Source organism: Chiloscyllium plagiosum, unplaced genomic scaffold, assembly GCF_037043375.1.
Source record: "Chiloscyllium plagiosum isolate Xiang-an unplaced genomic scaffold, Cpla_swu_hap1 HiC_scaffold_8, whole genome shotgun sequence".
Classification (NCBI taxonomy): domain Eukaryota; kingdom Metazoa; phylum Chordata; class Chondrichthyes; order Orectolobiformes; family Hemiscylliidae; genus Chiloscyllium; species Chiloscyllium plagiosum.
Genome location: NW_028270146.1, coordinates 54,632,522 through 54,658,218, shown reverse-complemented (window position 1 = coordinate 54,658,218; position 25,697 = coordinate 54,632,522). Strand labels below are relative to the sequence as shown.

Below are 25,697 nucleotides of genomic sequence, written 5' to 3'. Positions count from 1 at the left end.
TTATCAGATGGGCCGATGGGCCAAGGAGTGGCAGATGGAGTTTAATTTAGATAAATGTGAGGTGTTACATTTGGGAAAGGCAAATCACACTTAATGATAAGGTACTAGGAAGTGTTTGAGGAGAAAGTGAGGTCTGCAGATGCTGGAGATCAGAGCTGGAAATGTGTTGCTGGAAAAGTGCAGCAGGTCAGGCAGCATCTAGGGAACAGGAGAATCGACGTTTCGGGCATTAGCCCTTCCTGAAGAAGGGCTAATGCCCGAAACGTCGATTCTCCTGTTCCCTAGATGCTGCCTGACCTGCTGCGCTTTTCCAGCAACACATTTCCAGCTACTAGGAAGTGAATCTGAACAAAGAGACCTGGGAGTGCAGCTTCATAGTTCCTTGAAAGTAGAGTCAAAGGTAGATAGGATAGTGAAGAAAGTGTTTAGTATGCTTGCCTTCATTGATCACAACATTGAGTATAGGAGTTGGGAGGTCATGTTGCAGCTGTACAGGATATTAATTAGGCCACTTTTGAAATATTGCTTGCAATTCTGCACTCCCTCCTATAGGAAGGATGTTGTGAAACTTGAAAGGATTCAGAAAAGATTTACAAGGATGTTGCCAGTGCTGGAGGGTTTGATCTATCGGGAGAGGCTGAAGAGGCTGGGGCTGTTTTCCCTGCAGCATAAGAGGCTGAGGGGTGACTTTACAGAGGTTTATAAAATCGTGAGAGGCATGGATAGAGTAAATAGACAAGGTCTTTTCCCTGGGGTGGGGGAGTCCAGAACTAGAGGGCATAAGTTTAGGTTGAGAGGGGAAAGATTTGAAAGGGACCTAAGGGGCAACTTTTTCGTGCAAATGTTGGTGCATGTATGGAATGAGCTGCCAGAGGAACTGATGGAGGCTGGTATAATTACAACATTTAAAAGACATCTGGTTGGATATATGAATAGGAAGGGTTTAGAGGGATTTGGGCCACGTGCTGGCAAATGGAATCAGATTAATTTAGAATATCTGGTCAGCATGGACGAGTTGGATTGAAGGGTTTGTTTCCGTACTGTACATCTGTATAATTCTATGACGCTAAGACAGATTTCCTTCTGCTACAATCCCTCCCCCAGAACCTATTGATGAGGGCACATGAAGACTGGCCACTTTGTTAAAATATTGGAGAGTTATTGACACACAAGTTTACCCTTGTATGACACAAAGCCTTCAGAAAGGAAAGATAAAGGCATGGAAATTGGAGAAAGAAACAAATATGTAAATATAGTGCCTACATAATAACAACAAATATTCTCTAGAATTACGTATGTAAGTATAAGATATAACAAGGACTTTAAACCACATGTAAAGAGCGCACTTACTATTTCACAGAATGTCAAGCACATAGATTCGTCAAAATGAATAATTAAAATATTCATCTATATTATGTGGATGCAATAGTAACATCACTAGTGTAACTATTTTAACATTGAGAAGATTTAAGATTTCCAAATGTCTCTCTGTGACCAGTAAAAATTGAAGCTCTTGTGACAGAACAACCCCATACTGAATTTTACCCTCTTTGTAGCCAGAATCAAGCCTTGCTAGGGCAGTAAAGGGCTGAGATATTTTGCCGAAATTTTGATTTTCTGGATTAGCATTGCTTTTAGTCCCCAGTAAAACTGCATATGAAACGATTATCTCTTAGACAGTCCCTCAGTATTCAGGATGACTTGCTTCCATTCCAGTTTGATGGGTTCTGAGATGATTGAAAAGATTAATACACAATCTGCAGATTTCGCATTTGCAGGACAGGTGGTTCATGAAGGGTTGGGTTATTGGGAGATCTGTGCATCCTGTTGAGTGTCTCGACTTTGCCTACCTATGATCTTGATGAAGTCTTTCAAAGTGCACAGTGCCTTCTCAAATGAATTACATTTTGATAGGTTTGTGGAATTTTTGACCTCTTTAGGGATGCTTTCAGGACATATATCTAAAATTTTCCATTGTCCTCCTGTGAGTCTCCCATCACTACAGAGTTCCAAGTACAGTAGCTGCTTTAAGAATTGAAAGCAGGCTAGAGCTTCAATTTTGTCTACAGATGAATCATAGTGAGAAGGAGCTTAGTCCAGAGTGCCATTTATATTTGAAATTCAGACTGACCTAAAAAATATCAATCAACTTAGAATGACTCTATGTATTAAAGACAAATGTAGGCCCTCAACAGTGCATTCTGGACAGCAGTTAGATGCACTTGATGGTAACAAACATACACGCGTTAAGCACGTAAACCTATCAGAAAACATATCTTGCAATTTCCAAGTGATGTGCAACAAGGATATAATTTAATCGCCATATTAGGTTTCTCTCCTCCAGTTCCAATAGGAAAAGTTTCATTCAGAACATTAAAGGTTTTTTTGTTAGACTATTGGGTTTTGTCACTCATGTCTTACTTGATAGGCCTTTCTGTAATTGGACAAATCAAAGGACAAGACAATAAAAAAATTAGACTAAAGCAGTCTTTAGTGATTTATACTCCAAGATTCCACACGCAGGGTTGGAGGAGAAAACTTGCAACACATGAGAAGTAACTTTCGAAATAAAGAGGTCCTGAAAATGATGAAAACCCATGGGTCAACGATTGAATTCACGGACGCAAGCCTTAGAGCAATCAGATCTCCTTCTTCGCTTTCATCAGGAGCAAAAGCACCAATATATGCCCGGACCTATGAAGATGAAAGAAGGTATGATTTAAGAAACTTTCATTATATGAAGCATCAAATTTAAATGTGCTTGACACCAGGAAATACATTAGATGATGCTGTCTTTTAGATCTTAAGTAATAAAGAAAAGCTGGATTCTAAAATTAATTTATAGAAATAACTGAACAAATTATGACTTGTTGATCCAGAGAAAGGTTATAGATTCAGAACAAGTTTGCAGTGATTTAGGTAGTAACCAGATTCCATGTTTTACTTTTAAACCAAAATGGATTTGAAACAACTCATCATTCTACAAGTGTGACTGGGTGATTAGGCACATTGACTTTCTAAAACCGTTCCAGGATTTATCTTTACTCCTCTTTGATAGGAAACATGAGAAAGAACTTCAAACGGACTCATCATAAAAGCCAGAGATTTTTCCCCAGGGCAGGATTGACTGGCACGAGGGGTCATAGTTTTAAGGTGTTAGGAGGAAGGCATAGAGGAGACATCAGAGGTAGGTTCTTTACATAGAGAGTAGTGAATGCATGGAATGCGTTGCCAGCAGTGGTGGTGGAAGCAGAGTCAATAGGGACATTTAGGTGACTGTTGGACATATACATGGACAGCAGTGAATTGAGGGATGCATAGGTTAGGTTATTTTATTATAGATTAGGAATAATCCTCGGAACAATGTTGTGGGCTGAAGAGCCTGTTCTATGCTGTACTTTCCTTTGTTCTATGTTCTATAACTGATTTTGTTTTGCTTTGTGGAAGCCTCGATTCCTCAAAATTAATAGACTGACATTTTGAGCTTGGAACTACATAGAGACACCCAGTGAAAAACAGACATTTTGAAGGCACCTTTGAGAACTACCCTCACAGGGGACCTTTGCTAAAGGATGACAAAGGGAGATCCCATCTTGAAGAAAATATCTCATCAGTCAGAAAGTAAGTGAAGAAGAGAGAGAAAAAGAGAGATATCTGAAAACAGCTCTTGGTTTGGTGTAAAGAAACTGGGCTGTTAAAAATTCCACATCTGCAGAACTAAAAACCAGGTATTTTCTCTCTTCCAAAATCTTCTGAATTTCTGCTCGATATACACAACAAAACAGCAACTATGCAATAACAGAAAACATTGCAACTCCTGGATCTGACTTTAAATGTTCATCTTTACACTTCAACAATAAAGAACTCATCCAACAGGCCCTAACAGAAATGTAATGGGACTGACTCTTATCGTATAGGTGCAAGTTTTAATCACAATATCAGAAATTTCTGTTAACATCTTTTTATCCCTAAATAAACCTTCAGTAATAACTTGTAATAAATTAACCTTAACCCTGTTTAAACAAAAAGCTTGACAGTTGGTCTTCTTTAACTTGAGTCCTTACAAATAAGAGGGGTTTATATTAGTCTACAGTTCACTGACCACATGGTGGATGCACCCGTTGGGCATGACAGTTATAAAAGGCTAGGGCTAGGTTAGTGACAGAATACAGAGTAAATCATTTCAGATTGAGCTGAGGAGAAATTTCTTCATTCATAGGGTGGTGAACCTATGAAATTCTTTACCACAAAAGGCTGTTTAGGGTAACACACTGAATATGTTTCAGAAAGAGATCAATTTCTAGGAGCTAAAGGGGTCGAGCAGTAATGGCAAAGGAAAGGCATATGGCATTGAGAAAAAGGATCAGACATGATCATGTTGATGGGTGGAGTAGGCACAACAGGCGAAATAAGTTACTCCTGCTGCTATTCATTAAGTATACTGGCATGCTTAAAAAAAAGCAAAGACTTTGATTTTGCAGCTTTTATGACCTCACATGTCTAAAAGCATTTCATAGCTGAAAGAATTACTTCAGAGTGTAAAAGGTGACATCACCTATTTTCCTATAAGTTGGTGGTGGTTAAACCTGAAAGTCAGCACATTTTAGGTGGAAGTGCACAGGAGAGGTTGAGAAGCTGGGACTTTTATGGTGACTTCAGGAGGCGCAGGAATTGAACCCATATGGTTGGCATAACCTTATAGTGGAAAGCATCTGTCTAGCCAACCATGCTAACCAGTCACTTTTTGGAATGCAATCACAGTTCTAATAGTAAGAGTTACTGAGACTAATTTGCAGACAGCAGATTACCAAACAAGAATATGATAATAGGAGAAACTAAGTCATCCATCTCGTGTTAGTTGAGGGATAAATGAACAGAAGGGAGACAACATGCATGACTTCCTCTTTCAGCTACCTCCTGAATGACCAAAGTCTCTAGAATAAGCCCAGACAACATGGCCATGACTGACTTCCTACCGTCTTTAATATTTATGTGGATGCCTGGGTGTGTGTGGCGAGTGTGCAAAGTGTAAACTGTGATGCTTGAAGCCTTCCATGACTGATGGGCACCACAGGCACTGGAATGTGGTATCTCCCCTCAAAATGTTATTTTAATTTCAATTTAAGTTTTCTTTGAACTTTTGTTTTTGTTATGATGGACTTGAAGAGCTAGTTCCTCAGTTAATATAAAGAAAAACTCTGAAATGGGACTTGAACCCACCAATTTTTGACATGGCCTGATTTTCCTTGTTACTCAGGAAATCAAGGTTCAAGATGATTTCCATGTTCCATTTGCTGCTAGAGAGGGGGTAAAGGTCATAGCCCCTGATTTTCTATTGGGGACAGACGGTTAAGGGTAGGCTTGGCAGCCAATTAATGGCTGTGGGGCTAGAAACAGAGGCAGCCTGAAAGAGAGATGGTCCAATTTAAATAGAACATGTCAGCCATTACTGCAGCTACCAGCTTACCAATTGAAATGCTGCATACCTTGAAGCTCATCATCAGGAACCTGGGCCGCAGTTGCCCTTCAATTTGATGGTGCCAACCTAGAAAATCACTACACAACAGTGAGGAAGAGGAGGACAGTCCTTTGCTCCAAAAATTGGCACAGAGTAAAGCCACCCCCCTACCATCAAAACAGTATTGATTCAAGGTGACGGAGACAGTGAGCAGACAGTGGTGAGAAGGAACTGGGTCCAGTGCAACAAAGGGCTCAATGATCTTACTTGTTCCGTCGAGAGGAATGCAATAGACCCACAAGACAGGCCTCTGAACATTCAATCTCCAGCAGGCACACCTGAGGCTGCATGATACTCCTAAACAGGTGCAAAGTGCTGATGACCTGTCAGTACTGGCACAAGCAGCCTCTAATGAGGCACTGATCACTGAGATCAACAGTTCTTTGTGTCTGCCTATTTTTGCCTTGCGGGAGAACTGGTTTGCAATGCCTATTAAAGTCCCCAATGTTTGGAATAAGTCCATCCTTGTACACAATCACCACCATGGAGGAGGCAGTCAAGGAGATTGCTAGCCAACCATGAGCATGTTAGGGAAGGTGAAATGGGCATCCTTGATGGTGAGCACAAATAGGAAGTGGAATTCTTAGATGGAAGGAATGCCCTGAAACAGGGCAGGCCCATTGAGCTGGCAAGTCAGCAGGGTTCAGGGCTTTGAGTGCATGAATCCCTCAATTGAGAAAGTAGCCAACCTCATGGAAAGCTATATGGGAATGCAGAACTGGCCTGGACTGACAGGGGAGGATGACACATGCATGCTTTGTGAAAGTTGTTGTGGCCACATACCATCTGAACACAGAGAATGGATGGCCTTTCTGTTGATGGATCCAACTGGCTTCTCACTGAGTTCTTTGACAGGCACTTTGGTGCAATCAATGATACCTCTCACTTTGCCTGAGATGATCCAGTTGTCTGAGATTGAATATCTTGCCCAGCTTTGGCAAACAGGTCATCAGTGGGCTGCAAGATGCATCAGCGTGCAGCTGTTTGTCAGATACCGCTAGGATCTGCAGATAATTCTTTGATGAAGCCAGGGATAAAACTGTTCACGGTTACACTGATCCTGACAGCTACTGGCAATGCACGGTGAGATGAACTGTAAGATGTGAGGTCACCAGTTCTGCCCTTCTTGCAAAGAATGTTGCTCCTCCTCACTGGATCCAAACTCTGAGAATCACAATCCAGCTATTGAGATGGTCTCCCAGTTGTGTTTGGCAGTTGTGCCCCATTCTTTTATGCCCCCTTGATGACAGGTCTTTAGTTGAGGGTCTAGTTGACAAGCCTTTTGTTTCCTGACCACAGAAAGAGGCTCCCCAATGACCAGCCCAACTGCTGTGCTCTTCTTGACTGTCCCCTCGTTCATGTGCTCACCTCATTTGTTGGGGTGGTCTTGACTGGTTCACACATGGATTCACCTCCATGCTACTGAGCAATCCGACCCAGAGTGCAGCTTGTGCATCTCAACCAAAATCTCAACATTCCTTCAATGAGCTCTTTAACAATCTTAAATACACTGGGTAGTGGATTGAACAGGTTCTCATGGCTGGCCACCTGCAAGTCCTCTGCCTTCATAAAACAGACCCATATTAAATGGATAGGGAGCAGTAGACGGTACTTTCAATTTGTTTATGATTCTAGGTGCTGAGAAAGTAAATTATTACCTGCATCATCATCAGCTACCAAATCCACCTTTTGGAAGTTATAGAGAACTAGTTCTGAACTTTGTTATCCCTATTCACCCTCCAGGGTGTCCTGGAAGCAGATTTGGTATCCTGGTAGAGCACTAGTACATTATTGCACTTGGTCACTCAGCTGTTTTACCTGGTTACATAAACACCTTGAGAATCTCTGAATACTTACACAGGTAAATGCTTTTAATCAGTTTAAAAAGCACATCTTTCATTGAACAAAAGTGACCAATTTTGCAGATTTGATTCAATAGTAGTTAGTAAGTTTGCAGATGAGCCAAAATGGGAGGTGTAGCAGACAGCGAAGAACGTTATCTCAGAGTACAACAGGATCAGATTGACCAATGGGCCGAGGAGTGGCAGAGGGAGTTTAATTTAGATAAATGTGAGGTGCTGCACTTGGGAAAGGGAAATCAGGGCAGGACTTATACACTTAATGGTAAGGTCCTGGGGAGTGTTGCTGAACAATGAATTCTTGGAGTGCAAGTTCCTTGAAAGTAGAGTAGCAGGTAGATAGGATAGTGATGAAAGTGTTTAGTATGCTTGACTTTATTGGTCAGAGCATTGAGTATAGGAGCTGGGAGGTCATGTTGCGGCTGTACAGTTCATTGATTAGGCCACTTTTGGAATATTGTGTGCAATTTCGGTCTCCCTCTTATATGAAGGATGTTGTGAAACCTGAAAGGGTTCAGAAAAGATTTACAAGGATGCTGCCAAGGTTAGAGGATTTGAGCTCTAGGGAAAGGCTGAAGAGGCTGAGGTTGTTTTCCATCGAGTATCAGAGGCTGAGGGGTGACCTTATAGATGTTTATAAAATCAGGAGGAGCATGGATAGGATAAATAGACAAGGTCCTTTCCCTGTGGTAGGGGAGTCCAGAACTTGAAGGCATATGTTTAGGGTGAGAGGGGAAAAGGGACCTAAGAGGCACCTTTTTCACACAGAGGGTGGTGCATATGTGGAATCAGTTGCCAGAGGAAGTGGTGGAGGCTGGTACAATTACAGCTTTTAAAAGGCATCAGGATGTGTATATGAATAGGAATAGTTTAGAGGGGTATAGGCAAAATGCCGACAAATGGGACTAGATTAGGTTATCTGGTTGGCATGGACAAGTGGACCGAAGAGTCTGCTTCTGTGCTGTACATCTCTATGACTCTAGTTTAAGATATACACATACATTGAATGTTCCCCAAAACCTGCAATTTCATGGTATTGAGTTTGGTCGGGATTGGTACAGAAACTGACTTTGTATCTGAGGGGCCTTTAGCTTATGGTTTCTACAGTGATATGCTCACTGATTACAGATTACAGTACCTCTTCTGATGCATACATCAGAAAATCACACAATTGTAATTCAAAAAATAATGGACTGAAGTTCAAGGGCTGCATATTTGCAATTTCCAGCGTTACATTTCCAGGAATTTCCTATCATGTTATAGAGGCAGAAAAGAAGAATATGTCCAATTTAGTTCCTTGAATTGTTTGTCATTAGGCACACTTTCAGGTCCCTATATAGAGCTGTAAGACCTTGGTCAAAATTAATCAAGTTTGATGTAAAGAATTTTATGCTTTTCTGCGGTCTTTGACTGTTTGCATTTTCTCTTCCCATACTTCAGCAACCTTATCCTTTTCAAAATGACCTGATTGCTACAGAAAATGAAAGGAAGGGACCAAATGTATAAATATTATTTTGCACCAAGGAATCCAACAACAGTAGGGAAATTTGATAACAGAAAACAATCTTAAAGTCTTTTTATCTGAATGCACAAAGCATTTTGAATAAAATTAATGAGTGTAAATATCGACAAATGAGTATGGTTTGGTAGTGATGACTGAGATATAGTTGCAGGGAGACCAGATTTGGAAACTGAATATCTAAGGGTACTCAACGTTTTGGTTGGATAGGCAGGAAGGAAAAGGAGGTGATGGAACTTTACAAAAGTAGTAAAGGAAAAAAATCAGTCTGTAGTGAGAAATGATATCAGCACTGGAGATCAAGATCTAAAAATATCTTCTTCCCTTCTTTAAGCCAATTTTCCTATATCAATGTTCTCTGGTTATTGACTGTCCAGCCAGTGAAAAATGCATCTCTTTTTTCCTCTTATCAACAGGCCTTATAATTTTGAGCATCTTTATTACATCTCCCTTTAGCTTTACTTGCTTCAAAAAAATGATTCCAACTTTTCTAGTCTCTTCATGTCACAAAACGTTAGCATCCAATTTACTACAATTCAAGGTCGTGGTGGTGTAGCAGGGCTGAGCCCAGAGCTCATCTACTCCTCCCTGTTCTCTTTCTTCTCATCTTGTCACTTTTGCTCTCGTTTTTCCTTTGTTTTCTTTAAAGCTCAGGGTGTGGCAAGTAAGGAGGAAGTATCTGCAGGACAAGCCAGCTGTGGCTCCACCTCAGCCATGTCTCCCGGTGAGCAAGGCTGTGTTTGGACTGAGCCCATCCACTCCAGGCCCTTTTTTTTCTTTTTCTTTTCTTCATCTTCCTCACATTGTAGAGAGACCAGAGTGGTGTCAGTGGGGACTCCTGGTGTGGCTGCAGCAGTAACAGATTGGGGATGCCTAACTGTGCTAGGCCCAGAGCGGGCACACAGTAGAAGTCCTGGAGTCATGTTTGAGACCCCAGCTGATGAAGATGAACTCTACTTAAGTATTTTCTTTTATTCTTTTCTTGTACCTCAACATGGCGCTGGATTTTGGCAACAGAACATTTTTCACTGTATCTCCCTGGATATATGTAACAATAAATAAATCATTTATCATTCATCAAATTCAGTGGGTAATAGAGAAGGTGAATTGAGTGTTGGCCTTTATTTCAAAGGGAATGGAGTATAAAAATAAGCAAGTCTTGCTCTACAAAGTCCTAATTAAACCATACCTAGATTATTGTGAACAGTTTTAGGCCCCTTATCGAAGAAAAGATTTGCTGGCTTTGGGGGTACTTCAGAAAAGGTTCACCAGACTGATTCCAGGTATGGAAGGACTGTCTTATGAGGAGAGGTCGAACAGGTTTAGTCCGTACTCACGAGAGTCAAGAAAAATGAGAGGCAACTTTATTAAAACATTCATAATTCTTTGGGGACTGGTCAGGGTAGATGTGGAAAGTTCCCCTAGTGGTAGAGTCTGGACATAATCTCAGAATAAGGGGTCACCCATTTTTGACGAAAGAATTTCCACCGTATCTCTGTCAGAGGGCAGTTAGCCTGTGGCATTCTTTACCATAGAGGATTGTAGAGACTGGGTCTAAGATAGACAGATTTTTGAATAGTAAGGGAATTAATGGTTATAGAGAAAAAGCAGGAAAGTAGAGTTGAGGATTATCAGATTAGCCAGGCTATCATTGAATCGCAGAGCAGACGAGATGGGCTGAATGATCTACTTCTGCCCACGTGACTTATGGTCTTATCACTGAAATGATCATTACCCAATACAGAATCCAGGATCTGAAACCGGATGAAAGTAGCACTCGCCCAATCAATAAGTAATGTTGAATTTAGAATTTGACACGTCAATTTGTTGGACATAATGAATTTGCTGCCATTTAGTCTACACTGGAAAAACCAGTTCCAAGCTGAATGAATTCCACTTGTTATTTTGTATTCACTGTTTAGTTTGTAACATAACAACAATAACTTACTGTTTTATATTCACAGAAGCAGAACCAAAGACTACAAAAGATCAACTCCATGTCTCAAAGTACTCTAAATCAATGAAGTATTATTTCTGTTGTAATGTAGGAAATTATGCAGCCAATTTGCACACAGCAGATTCCCATGAACAGCTAATGTTATGATGGCTAGGTTGTTTGTTTTTATTATGTTGATTTAGGAATGAGTATGGTGGAAACACTGGGAACATTCCTCTGCTTTTCTCCAAAACAATTCCATGTGATCATTTCTGTGTACCTGAGAAGGAGGGTATAGTTAACATATCATCTGAAAGCAACAGTATAGCACTCCGTCAGTTCGATCTGGAATGTCAACTCAGACATTTCTGCTCAAGTTGTGCAGTGAGACTCAAACCCCAAATGTGTTTGATTCAAATGTGAGAATGTTCACAATTAAGTTACAACTGACATTCAAAAATTGTGAATGGCAAAAGAGCAGACAAATTAATTTCTCATGAAGGCAGTAGAGTCATAGAGATGTACAGCACGGAAACAGACCCTTCGGTCCATGCCGACCACATATCCCAACCCAATCTCATCCCATCTGCCTGCACCCGGTCCACATTCCTCCAAACCCTTCCTTTTCATATACCCATCCAGAATTGCAATTGTACTAGCCTCCACCACTTCCTCTGGCAGCTCATTCCATACACGTACCACCCTCTGCGTGAAGACATTGCCTCTTAGGTCTCTTATATCTTTCCCCTCTCACCCTAAACCTATGCCCTCTAGTTCTGGACTTCCCCACCCCAGGGAAAAGATTTTGTCCATTTATCCTATCCATGCCCCTCATGTTTTTATAAACCTCCATAAGGTCACTCTTCAGCCTCCAACGCTCCAGGGAAAACAGCGACAGCCTCTTCAGCCTCTCCCTATAGCTCAAATCCTCCAGCCCTGGCAACATCCTCGTAAATATTTTCTGAAACCTTTCAAATTTCACAATATCTTGGAGACCAGAATTGCATGCAATATTCCAACAGTTGCCTAACTAATGTTCTATATAGCCGCAACATGACCTCCCAACTCCTGTACTCAATACTCTGACCAATAAAGGAAAGCATACCAAACACCTTCACTATCCTATCTACCTGCACTCCAAGGTCTCTTTGTTTAGCAACACACCCGAGGACCTTACCACTAAGAGCATAAGTCCTGCTAAGATTTGCTTTCCAAAAATGCAACACCTCGCATTTATCTGAATTAGACTCCATCTGCCACTTCTCAGCCCATTGGCCCATCTGATCAAGATCCTGTTGCACTCTGAGGTAACCTTCTTCGCTATCCACTACGCCTCCAATTTTGGTGTCATCTGCAAACTTACTAACTATACCTCTTATGCTCACATCCAAATCATTTATATAAAATGATGAAAGTAGTGGACCTAGCACCAATTCTTTTGGCACTCCACTGGTCACAGGCCTCCAATCTGAAAAACAACCCTCTACCACCATCCTCTGTCTTCTTCCTTTGAGCCAGTTCTGTATCCAAATGGCTAGTTCTCCCTGTATACCATGAGATCTAACCTTGCTGACCAGTCTCCCATGGGAAACCTGGTCAACTGCCTTACTGAAGTCCATATAGATCACATCTACCACCCTGTCCTCATCAATCCTCTTTGTTACTTCTTCAAAAAACTCAATCACGTTTGTGAGACATGCTTTTCCACACACAAAAGGCATGTTGACTATTCCTATTCAGTCCTTGCCTTTCCAAATACATGTACATCCTGTCCCTCAGGATTCCCTTCAACAACTTGCCCACCACCGACGTTAGGCTCACTGGTCTATAGTTCCCTGGCTTGCCTTTACCACCTTTCTTAATCAGTGGCACCATGTTAGCCAACCTCCAATCTTCTGGCACCTCACCTGTGACTATTGATGATACAAATATTTCAGTTAGAGGTCCAGCAATCACTTCCCTAGCTAGGGAACACCTGTTCAGGTCCTGGGGTTTTAATCACTTTTATGCATTTCAAGACATCCAGCACTTCCTCCTCTGTAATAAAGACATTTTTCAAGATATCACCATCTATTTCCCCACACTCTATATCTTCCATGTTCTTTTCCACAGTAAATACTGATGCAAAATATTCATTTAGTATCTCCCCCATTTTCTGCGGCTCCACACAAAGGCCACCTTGCGATCTTTGAGGGGCCCTATTCTCTCCCTAGTTACGCTTTTGTCCTTCGGATTCTCTTTAACTCTATTTGCCAAAGCTATCTGATGTCCCCTTTTTTGCCCTCCTGATTTTAGCTACTTTAATTATACGCTTTAATTTCAAGGGTTTACAGTTTTAACTATATGATCAAATTCTACCCAAACTATCTAATTTTTTTCATTGTATGGATACTCCATGCAATCCCACATAAAACCCTATATAACAAGATCAGTAGATATTGATGAATATGAAAGGCCTTTCAGTTTCGAATAGCTCACCTATTCTGGAAAATGATACTGTACTTTCATTGCTGTATCTAATTATTTCTTGGTGATTCTTGGGATTCCATTTGCCTTCCCTATTACCTGCTGAACTTGGATGTTAACTTTTTATGCTGGGAAGAGACGAAAGAAACTGGAACTGTTTTCTTCACAGCAAAGAAAGCTAAAGGGAGATTTAATAAAGATGCTCAAAATGATGGGGCCTTTTGATAAGAGGAAAAAAAGAAATGCATTTTTCATTGGCAGGAGCATCAATAGCTAGAGAGTACAGATTTAGGCAAATTGACTAAAGAACTAAAGGGGTGGAGAAGAACTTTTCTTTGTGCAGCAATCTGTTACGATCCTGCCTTTTCCCCATCATCCTTAATTCCCTTACTGATCAAAAAACTGCTGCTACCTCTGTGTCAATTGTTGATCGCTCGACTTAAAAAGTCTTCCATTGCGAATCTTCCATTGCGAATCTTCCATTGCGAATCTTAAACCTACCTTTTGCAAATTCAGAGCTTGATTTTCACAGTTTAAAGAATTATTCCATATTGACATCTTGCATATAGTTTACAATCTTACATACCTATCCAAAGACAGACCCCACCATTTCATTATCCTCTTTTAGTCTGCCTCTGGGATGGAGTCATTTAATCAGAGGCAATTTCATGAATATTGATAAGGTCATTCTTTAGCAAGTCACAAACATAAGAGGATGCTAAAGTTGTTTTTCCTCTGCTCTTCATGACTCATAAAATGTATCACTTGAGAGAAAAAAATATCACTACCAGCTAAGACAGGAAGCCAAAATCATATTTCTGAATCCACAGATAAATGCCATACATCACATAGTAATCTCTGTATAATAAGAAACAGTTTAACATTGGTTTCAAATCAGGTGATCATCTAATCTGATCTTCAGGATTTTATTCCATGAAATATAACAAACAAGAAAAATGTAAGTGTCGTCATTTATTCCAACAATGTACAACCACGTAATTATTTTTTTCTTCATCATGTTTATGCTGGCTCTCACCCTTTCTGCCCTGGATATACTGATTTATCCTGAGATAATGTCCTTTGCACACAGAATACATTCCACTAAGTCAGCCAAATGTCCACTGTTCTATGTGTAAACCTAAGTAGTGAATGTCATCAGGCTCTTCAACCACAGAAGGACTTCATTGCTCAGTATTCACAAATTCCCTTTCAGAAAGGCACACTGAATCACAACCAAGAGTAAAAATCTACCAATCTTTTGTTCTCCAGGCTACCAACTCCAATTGTCATATCTGTCATTGAAATTATCGAATTGAGCACAGACCAAAAGTCAAAATTCTCTGGACTGTGTAACCAATAGTAATGCTTATGCCAAAGTTTCTGACTGTTGTAGTGCTCCAGCAAAGCTCAATGCAATCAGGAGGAACAACACCTCATCTTCCAACTAGGTATCTTACAGCCCTCAGAACTGAACATTGTGTTAACAACTTCAGAGCATGAACACCTTCCTCCAGGTCTTGCTCTGTATGGATTACTCCCAACACAGCCAACCCATTTTCAACTATTCACACTTCCCATTAGCAGCCATTCAGCACTTGTCTCTCTCCTAGCTTATCAGTAACTCATTTTCTTTTTGCTCCCTCTTTCTGGGCATCATCTCCATATGTTCGACTCATGCCTTTCCCCATGCCGCCCAATACCAGCAACCCCAGGCTCCACCAACCACCGTCATCAGAATAAATGCCACCATTCCCCGTCTGCTTCAGTTCTGATGAAGATTCACTGGACTCGAAATGTAAACTGTTTTTCTCTCCACAGATGCTGCCAAACCCAAGTTTCTCCAGCATGCTCTGTTTTTATTTCAGATCTCCAGCAACCTCAGTTTTTATTTTACACTAAGTCTAATTCTGCTGTTCAAACATGAAATAATGTACACCTCGCCATATTCTAGACTTCGAGATTAAGGCTGAACTCAATCTTTTCATTTTTTTTGTCATTGTCCACTAGCTTTCAGATAACTTCTTAACCTGAACCCTTAAATTCATTTGCTCATCAATAGTTTCTAGCTTCTTGCCATTTGGAAATATTTTATCATTTCTTAGATCCAAAATGAATTGACTGACATTTTCAAATGCTGAAAATGATTTGCCACAGTTCTGCACACTTAATCTATCAATGTTCCCTTGCAACGTTCTGCTCCTATCTAGACAATTTACTCTGCCACTTAGTGTTCTCAATAAACCTAGATTTAAAAAAAATCTCTACTCCTTCACATTATTTCTAAATATAGTCAACAATTGATACCCTAGGATTGATTCTTGGTTGACATCGCTAACCATAACTATCAATTTAATGCATACCGATTATCCTGACTCTCTGACTCCTACCTTCTACCCAATTTTCTATCAAAACGAATGTGTTTCCTCATATTCAAATGTGCTCATAATTTTGTTAACTATTTCCTATGTTGAATCTCAAATATCTTTTGGAAATCCACACATTATATCCACTGGCACTACCTTACTTACTATGTTTATTACTGCATCAAAATTAAATCCAATAGATTCATTAACCATGGTTTACTCAATTCAAAGCTGTGCTGGGTCTTCTAGTCAGTTGATAGTCACTGAATTGCCAGTTACTCTGTCTCTAATAACAAATTCTAGAAACTTCGCTATAACAAACCTCAAACAAATTGGCCTGGAAGCTCCTGTCTAACTGTTCCTACCATGAGTGGGAAAAAGATTCAGGAATATCAATAAGCCGAATTTCAGAAAGCGCATAACTAGTGGCATGAGGCAAGTAAAGTAGCTAATATAAAGCTAAAAGAGCAATAGGTTTGTACAAAAAAAACTGACTAAGATACATTTGGAATGCTGTGCTAACCTTGGTCCTGTGATGGGTGATCTGGAAAAGGTGCAATGGATGCTTGGAGAGTGATTGCCAAAGTAAAAAATCAGAACTGGCACTTATTTTATCTGTACTGATGGCAATTTAAATAATTCATGTGCAAACATTTAACAAATATACCAATAGATTTGACAGCCTGGCAGATTGTTCACACACAAATCTGCCAGAAAAAAAATCAATGTTCTAGGATGCATTCCCATGATTGACATCATCATCATCAGTTTGCTTAATGATAATAAGGGACACATGATCTAGAAATATTTGGTGTCAAAAGGAAAGGCTAAATTCCTCCTGCCAAAGATTTTAGCGAAGAGGTTCATATGAGTAATAAACAAGCAATCTCATTTTTAGTCATTCCATTTTTTTTTCAGTTAACCACAACAACGAAATGATCCATCCCACAGCTATGACAGTTGCCACAAAACATGCTGCGAGCCGTGGAACCCAGCAATTCTTCTGCGAGAAAAGGAAATGTTTTGGGATTTTTTTGTCTTTTTTTTCCTTCTATATCCAGAAATGTCTTCATGCATCACTGAACGGTCTTTTCCATTGTCAAATCATCCGGATTTTTTTTTATTGTTTAACCTCTATCGGTCCCGTTTCTGAAGCATAAGCGAAACTTGTTTTGGAACAGTCTCCCAGGGTAATACCTGTGACCGTGTGGCGCTGGAAAAGCAGACTGAGACGAGCTCGGATGCCGCCTGACCGGCTGTGCTTTTTCAGCGGCCACACTTTTAGACTCTGATCTCCAGCATCTGCAGTCCTCACTCTCTCCTAATACCTGTGACATCCGAGGAGTCCTTAATCTAAAGATGTAACTCACCTTACTGCATTAAGTACATTTATTAACCTGCCCGCACATTTTCAATGTTACCTTCCAAACAGATACCAGGAAAAATGCAGATTGCCACAATTTTCCAGCCATTGTTATGTAAAACTGCTTCGATTTTTTTTTTAAACTTTGTCTCCATCTTCGCTCCTAAAGCTAGTTCTTCCAAATAAACCTGTTGGACGATAACCTGGGCGTTGTGTCATTTTTAACTTTGTCCACCCCATTCCAACACGGGCACCAACTCATCATGTCCATCTACAAAGCCACGGATGCAAGTTAAATGATCTTGTCACCTTCAAAATACTTTTTTCTTGCAGACAATGTTACATTCTACTACATAACTTATCTACCAACATGAGCATGAACCTCTAAAATCTGCGTGGAGTCCGAGCCTTCGCCAGTGTGAAGTCTGTTACAATCGCCCTCGCTTTTTTCCAAGTTTCGCGCCATTTGAAATTGCGAATATGTTGCGTTTATAAAAACGTGCGCTCCGCTGGGTCTGCTGTGTAGCTCGCTCGTTAAGTTTTTTGTTCGCTTGACGGTGTTTTATTTTACAAGTAAACCGCACTAAAACAAAACAGAAAATGAGGTGATCTTACCGTGAGGGGCAGGGAGCAAATGAGAAAGATGATACTCATGAGAACCAAGAGGATGAGATTCTCCATCTCCTCAGAGTGACTGAACTGCCGGCGGGAGCGATTAACCACGCTCAGGTTGGGATTGCTCATCCGCCTTTGTCTCCGGTACATTTTGGTCAAGTTAATAGCAACGGAACTGTTACAGAGTATCACAGCGACGATGAGAGCGGCCATGAGGGTGGCGTACAGCACTGAAAAAGGCGAGTTCGGTTTATTCATGTTAAAGAAGCACCAAGTACCCGGGCAGTACTGCTTTGTGCTCCCAACTCCCAGCAGGGGCATTGAGCAGAACAGTAGGCAGCAAATGTAAACCACCGGCAAAATGAGGACTGCCAGGCGCTTGGTGAAGTGTTCCTGATAAAAGAACGGGTGGCTTATGGACAGCCAGCACTCCAGGGCCATGGCGAACAGGATAAACATTGAGGATAAGCCGAAGAAGGACATGGAGAAGGAGAAGTAGTTACACAGGGTGTTGTTACTCCCCATAGCTTTCAAGGTGAGGTTTGAGGCGTAAGAAGCGAACACCACTGGACTAATGAGGCACTTTCCGAAGAGGTCAGTCAGCACCAGGCCGGTGACGAGGATGTAAAAGACGGACACCTTTTTGCTGTCCCACTTGTGTTTGCCCAGAATGGCCAGGGCGATGGTGTTACCGAGCAGTCCGGTGCTGAACAGCAAGATGCTGGTCACTACTTTGCTGTCCTTTTGGACATTGTGGATATTTTCACAAGATCCCATCGCTTTATTCTTTGTCCGGGGGAGCAGAAGTCGGGAAATGTCTTTGTAAAGAACTTTAAAATAAATAATTAGGTTCCCCCAGCGGTTTGGAGACACTCCGGGTGAGGTCCGGCTTTGGTGTCCGCAGAGTTTCAGATGTTTAGTGTTGGAGGGCGAAAGTCAGACCCAGCTCAGCCCCGTCTCTCCCAACCTAATCCAGCCTGTCCTAACCTAGGTAAAAACAATGACTGCAGAAACCAGATTCTGGATTAGAGTGGTGCTGGTAAAGCACAGCAGTTCAGGCAGCATCCGAGGAGCAGGAAAATCGACGTTTCGGACAAAAGCCCTAGTCTACCCCTACCCAGCTCAGCCCAGTTTGCCTTGACCCAGCTCAGCCCAGTCTCTTTTAACCCAATCTCTCCGACCCAGCTCTGCCCAGACACTCCTAACCAAGTCTACCCTGACCCAGCTCTGCCCAGTCTCTTTCTCTCTCTCTCTTAACCTAACCCAGCCTGTCCTAACCAGCTCACCCTGACCCAGGTCAGTACAGTTTGTCCCAGCTCCGGCTATTCCGACCCAACCTAGCCTCACCCAGCTCAGCCCGTCCCGTCCCAGTCCGATATGCCCAGCTCTGCTCACGAGATAAGCTTCTCAACTGTGACAATTTCATTCAGCGGGACCATTCTTTTCCACGTTTAACTGCCTAACACATCGCGTCAACTCCGTCAGGCAGACCCAACACTGAGAGAATGAGTTGCGGAGACGTTTCGTTTGAGCCGAGAGAGCGCTGCCCTTAATGGGAAAGCATCCTTTCCATGAGTCGCAGCTCAGGGCAACACACGCTGGTGCCTTGTGTTGTCCTCCTCCATGGTGTTATATAAAGTCCTCTTCCTCGGAGGTTCCGCGTTATAGTGTTTTTTTATTCATTTACGGGAATATGGGTGTGGTCACAGCGCTGACTGGTCGCCTGGCCTAAACAGTTTCAGATAGCTGTGGTTCTAATCAGAGGCAGTGAATACCGCAGATTTCCTTCCCTAGTGAACCGCACGGGGTTTCACAACTATCTGGTAGTAACATGGACACCAGCACCAATAATTACTATTTATTCCAGTTAACTGAAGTAAAATTCCACAGGTGATGTTTGAAGTCAGGACACCCAGTAATGAATTCATGCCATGGGCCCTGAATGTTCCTCAGATCTCCAAACCCAATCCTGTCCAAGAAGAGTTCTGTCTGATTGCAGAATTTGTATCAATTATGTTACTTGATTTAGTTTGACTAAGTTTGTGAGAAGATTTGTAGCTCGGGTGCTTGTTGTTGTGGTTCTGTTCGCCGAGCTGGGAATTTGTGTTGCAGATGTTTCGTCCCCTGTCTAGGTGACATCCTCAGTGCTTGGGAGCCTCCTGTGAAGCGCTTCTGTGATCTTTCCTCCGGCATTTATAGTGACTTGTATCTGCTGCTTCCGGTTGTCAGTTCCAGCTGTCGCAGTGGTCGGTATATTGGGTCCAGGTCAATGTGCTTATTGATTGAATCTGTGGATAAGTGCCATGCCTCTAGGAATTCCCTGGCTGTTCTCTGTTTGGCTTGTCCTATAATAGTAGTGTTGTCCCAGTCGAACTCATGTTGCTTGTAATCTGAGTGTGTGGCTACTAAGGATAGCTGGTCATGTCGTTTCGTGGCTAGTTGGTGTTCATGGATGCGGATTGTTAGCTGTCTTCCTGTTTGTCCTATGTAGTGTTTTGAGCAGTCCTTTCATGGGATTTTGTACACTACATTGGTTTTGCTCATGCCGGGTATCAGATCCTTCGTTCTGGTGAGTTGTTGTCTGAGGGTGGCTGTTGGTTTGTGTGCTGTTATGAGTCCTAGTGGTCGCAGTAGTCTGGCTGTCAGTTCAGAAATGTTTTTGATGTATGGTAGTGTGGCTAGTCCTTTGGGTTGTGGCATGTCCTCATTCCATTGTCTTTCCCTTAGGCATCTGTTGATGAAATTGCGGGGGTATCCGTTTTTGGTGAATACGTTGTATAGGTGTTCTTCCTCTTTTTGCAGTTCTGGTGTACTGCAGTCTGTTGTGGCCCTTTTGAACAGTGTCTTGATGCAACAGTTTGACTAAATTCCAACAATGCCATTCTATTAAATCAACATATTCATACTCACCCTCCTAAATAGCTTTCTCAATCCAAAATGATTTCCAATCCTGCCAATTTAGAACTTCAATACAAGTTACAGAATTCCTAAATTTCATATTCATCCCCCAAGTTACTATATCACAAACAAAATCAGAAATTGCTGGAGAAACTCATCAACATTTCAAGTCAAATGACTTCTTTAGGACAAGTCACTGGGCTTGAAACATTAATTCTGTTCTCTCTCCCTCCACAGATACATCTGGACCTACAGAGTTTCTCCAGCAATTTCCGTTTTTGTTTCAGATTTCTGGCATCTGCAGTTCTTTATTTCATCATTTTAGAATATCACAAGTTGTAAATCCTAAATTACATTCTCATACCTCCCAGGTACATCCTCACTCTAAGCTACATTCTTACCCCATGGGCATTTTCATACTCTTGGGAAGGCAGGTTTTTAAGTGGAGTGGTGGGATGGAAGGAGGTAAACTATAAATTGCTATGGACAGTCATCTCAGCACTCACCTGCTTGCTCACAATTTTAAGAATGGCAGGGGTAATATTGGACAATCTTCCTGCCCTAGTCTCCTTTGAAGCTGTTAAGTGGCCACTCCCTGCTTCTGCTGGTGTTTCCACAGGCAGTCTGAGATTACCAATGGGTCAAAAACCTGGTAGTAACACTGCCTGGGCTTCAGCTAGGGAAAAGGGAAGGATGCCTTTTTGCTTTGATCAGAAACACCCTTGCCCCCAAGTTCTCTCTTCCCCTGCTGCACTGCCTGCTTAGCCCCAACTTTGCTGAAGTATTGCAACCTCAGTGGTTGGAAGATGCAGAAAGAAGTCTTGCTTCAAAGTAACTAATAGAATGTAATGGCGATGAATGTGCAGCTGCTTCCACATCTACCCATGGCTCGCACATGCAGAACATTAAACCCAGCCTTATAAGTTACTTATTTCCAACTGTTATCATTCAACTGTTACATTGTCATAGCAGAGGAGATCAACAAGGACAACATGACATTTCATTCTTAGCATCTGCACATCTTGTGCCATCTGGTAGCTCTACAATGCTCACTCCTTATGTCAGGTGCTACTGAGTACAGAAATATGAGAGTGTGAAGTATTCTTGTAGCATTCTGTTAGCTGGAGATCTTGAACGTTTAGACATGATTCTTACTAACAACAACTATTAGAAGGTTTATGCACAAAACAATAAAGTATATTAGAACTTTATCACAGATATTCAATGTGGTCTGGGCTCTCCAATTCAACAGATGTATTGACCATCAAAGCTTCCTGATGAAGTTAAAAGTACTATGGCAATCAGTCACAGCGTGATTAGTATCATTATATGAGAATGTCATTTGACATGATGTCAGATTTGACTCTGTTGAAGTTACATCCTTGCTTGATCCTAGATATTTGTAGTATTACAACAACTATAATAGAGTCATAGAGATGTACAGCATAGAAACAGACCCTTCGATCCAACCCATCTATGCCGACCAGATATCCCAACCCAAACTAGTCCCACCTGCCAGCACCCGGCCCATATCCCTTGTTAAGACGGACCCGCGGGGTCCCGTCTTTGCGTGTTCTTTCGGAAGGAGAGACTCACACTGGCAACTATGGTTAGACGCAGACAGCCGTTTATTCACAGAATCTTAACTGGTACAACGAATCTACAAGCATGCATTCGTTGGAGAAGGCGTTCTCCCTTCTCGTTCAAACTTGACACAATTATACTTCGCGCTGCCTGGAGTCCCCGGTCAGTTCGCCTTCCCCATTGGTCCATTCATCTGCGCGCGCTGGGGATCCGTCCTCCTATTGGCCGCATCGAAGTGCCTGTCCAGCTCCTGCTGTGCTTGACAATGGCTCAGCCATCCCCGGGAGCGGTTCCGATCCCGTATTCAATAGTTCATTGTTTCAAGGAATTACTATGCGTCTGACAGGCTAGCCATTTTCAATAATTTCAGTTTAACTAAATTGACAATTACACTTATCAACTTTAGACTTAAATAGAGCCATTCACACTTAACAGTTACAGGTTCCGATAGAGTAATTCACACTTGTCTAACAGTTACAGATTCCGATCGGTTTCTTTATTAATCCCGAGTTTCGATGGGGCAATTGATACTGGCTAGTATTTACAGGCTCCAAGATTTAATTAACATTATGCATATCCCTTAAAAGCTCCAGCCAGGTAGTCATGCAGTCGCCAGCAGCAGCTCGCTTGGCTGTTGTTAACCATTTCAGGGCTGGAACTAGAAGTGTCTGTTGCAGAACTAGTGTCACCCTCCCTAGCCCTACATTAAACACCCCAGTGAAATCTCCCCAACACCCTCCAAACCCTTTCTATTCATACACCCATCCAAATGCCTCTTAAATGTTGCAATTGTACCATCCTCCACTACATCCTCTGGCAGCTTATTCTATACACGTACCACACTCTGCGTGAAAAAGTTGCCTCTTAGGTCACTTTTATATCTTTCCCCTCTCACCCTAAACCTATGCCCTCTAGTTCTGGACTCCCCGACCCCAGGGAAAAGACTTTGTCTATTTATCCTATCCATGCCCCTCATAATTTTGTAAACCTCTTTAAAGTCACCCCTCAGCCTCCGACGCTCCAGGGAAAACAGCCCCAGCCTGTTCAGCCTCTCCCTGTAGCTCAGATCCTCCAACCCTGGCAACATCCTTGTAAATCTTTTCTGAACCCTTTCAAGTTTCACAACATCTTTCCGATAGGAAGGAGACCAGAATTGCATGCAAAATTCCAACAGTGGCCGAACCAATGTCCTGTACAGCCGCAACATGTTCTCCCAACTTCTGTACTCAATACTCTGACCAATAAAGGAAAGCATACCAAATGCCTTCTTCACTATCCTATCTAACTGCGACCCCACTTTCAAGGAGCTATGAACCTTAACTCCAAGGTCTCTTTGTTCAGCAACACTCCCTAGGATCTTACCATTAAATGTATAAGTCCTGCTAAGTTTTGCTTTCCCAAAATGCAGCACCTCGCATTTATCTGAATTAAACTCCATCTGCCACTTCTCAGCCCATTGGCCCATCTGGTCCAAATCCTGTTGTTATTTGAGGTAACCCTCTTCACTGTCCACTACACAATTTTGGTGTCATCTGCAAACTTACTAACTGTACCTCATATGCTCGCATCCAAATCATTTATGTAAATGACAAAAGGTAGAGGGCCTAGCACCGATCCTTGTGGCACTCCACTGGTCACAGGCCACCAGTCTGAAAAACAACCCTCCACCACCACCCTCTGTCTTCTACCTTTGAGCCTGTTCCGTATCCAAATGGCCAGTTCTCCCTGTATTCCATGAGATCTAACCTTGCTAATCAGTCTCCCATGGAGAACCTTGTCGAACGCCATACTGAAGTCCATATAGATCACATGTACTGCTCTGACCTCATCAATCTTCTTTGTTACTTTTTCAAAAAACTCAATCAAGTTTGTGAGACATGATTTCCCACACACAAAGCCATGTTGACTATCCCAAATCAGTCTTTGCCTTTCCAAATACATGTACATCCTGTCCCTCAGGATTCCCTCCAATGACTTGCCCACCACCGAGGTCAGGCTCACCGGTCTATAGTTCCCTGGCTTGTCTTTACCGCCTTTCTTAAACAGTGGCACCACGTTTGCCAACCTCCAGTCTTCCGGCACCTCACCTGTGACTATTGATGATACAAATATCTCAGCAAGAGGCCCAGCAATCACTTCTCTAGCTTCCCACAGAGTTCTCAGGTACACCTGGTCAGGACCTGGGGATTTATCCATTTCAAGACATCCAGCACTTCCTCCTCTGTAATCTGGACATTTTTCAAGATGTCACCATTTATTTCCCTACAGTCCATATCTTCCATATCCTTTTCCACACTATATACTGATACAAAATATTCATTTAGTATCTCCCCCATTTTATGTGGCTCCACACAAAGGCCGCCTTGCTAATCTTTGAGGGGCCCTATTCTCTTTGAGGAGAAAGTGAGGACAGCAGATGCTGGAGATCAGAGTTGAAAATGTGTTGCTGGAAAAATACAGCAGGTCAGGCAGCATCCAAGGAGCAGGAGAATCGACGTTTCGGGCATGAGCCCTTCTTCAGGAATGAGGAAAGTGTGTCCAGCAGGATAAGATAAAAGGTAGGGAGGTGGGACTTGTGGGAGCGGTGTTGGAAATGCAATAGGTGGAAGGAGGTTAAGGTGAGGGTGATAGGCTGGAGTGGGGTGGGGGCGGAGAGGTCAGGAAGAAGATTGCAGATTAGGAAGGTGGTGCTGAGTTTGAGGGTTGGGACTGAGACCAGGTGTGGAGAGGGGAAATGAGGAAACTGGAGAAATCTGAGTTCATCCCTTGTGGTTGGAGGGTTCCTAGGCGGAAGATGAGGCGCTCTACTTCCAGCCATCGTGTTGCTATGGTCTGGCATATGTCCTTGGTGGAGTGGGAGGGGGAGTTGAAGTGTTGAGCCACGGGGTGGTTGGGTTGGTTGGTTGGTCCGGGTGTCCCAGAAGTGTTCTCTGAAATGTTCCGCAAGTAGGCGGCTTGTCTCCCCAATATAGAGGAGGCTACATCGGGTGCTGTGGGAGTCGGTCAGTTTATAGTAAATATCCGTGTTGATTCGGTCGCCCGAGATAGAAATGGAGAGGTCTAGGAAGGGGAGGGAGGAGTCTGAGACGGTCCAGGTAAATTTGAGGTCGGGGTGGAAGGTGTTGGTAAAGTGGATGAATTGTTCAACCTCCTCGTGGGAGCACGAGGCAGCGCCAATACAGTCATCGATGTAGCGGAAGAAAAGGTGGGGGGTGGTACCAGTGTAGCTGCGGAAGATGGACTGTTCTACATATCCTACGAAGAGGCAGGCATAGCTGGGGCCCATGCGGGTGCCCATGGCTACTCCTTTGGTTTGGAGGAAGTGGGAGGATTGGAAAGAGAACTGGTCCTCACCCTGAACAACTTCTCTTTCCAATCCTTAATATATTTGTAAAAGCCCTTTGTATTCTCCTTAATTCTATTTGTCAAAGCTATCTCATGTCCCCGTTTTGCCCTCCTGATTTCCCTCTTAAGTATACTCCTACTTTCTTTATACTCTTCTAAGGATTCACTTGATCTATCCTGTCTATACCTGACATATGCTTCCTTCTTTTTCTTAACCAAACCCTCAATTTC

General features: G+C 42.3%; 1 protein-coding gene across 1 annotated transcript; it reads right to left on the bottom strand.

Annotated features, from left to right (window-relative positions):
- Positions 1–323: 323 nt before the first annotated feature.
- Positions 324–19,287, bottom strand: LOC122553601 (prostaglandin D2 receptor-like). Its single transcript, XM_043697648.2, has 2 exons — positions 17,640–19,287; positions 324–2,694 (listed from the first exon to the last, which is right to left on the bottom strand). The coding sequence occupies exons 1-2, from the start codon at positions 18,414–18,416 to the stop codon at positions 2,491–2,493; spliced, it is 981 nt and encodes a 326-aa protein (XP_043553583.1). The 5' UTR covers positions 18,417–19,287; the 3' UTR covers positions 324–2,490.
- Positions 19,288–25,697: the final 6,410 nt, after the last annotated feature.

Coding starts and splice junctions, on each gene's coding strand:
- LOC122553601 (XM_043697648.2), bottom strand. CDS start 18,416: ATGGGATCTTGTGAAAATATCCACAATGTCCAAAAGGACAGCAAAGTA. Junction 2,695..17,639: donor TTTGCTCCCTGCCCCTCACG/GTAAGATCACCT, acceptor TCATCTTCATAG/GTCCGGGCATATATTGGTGC.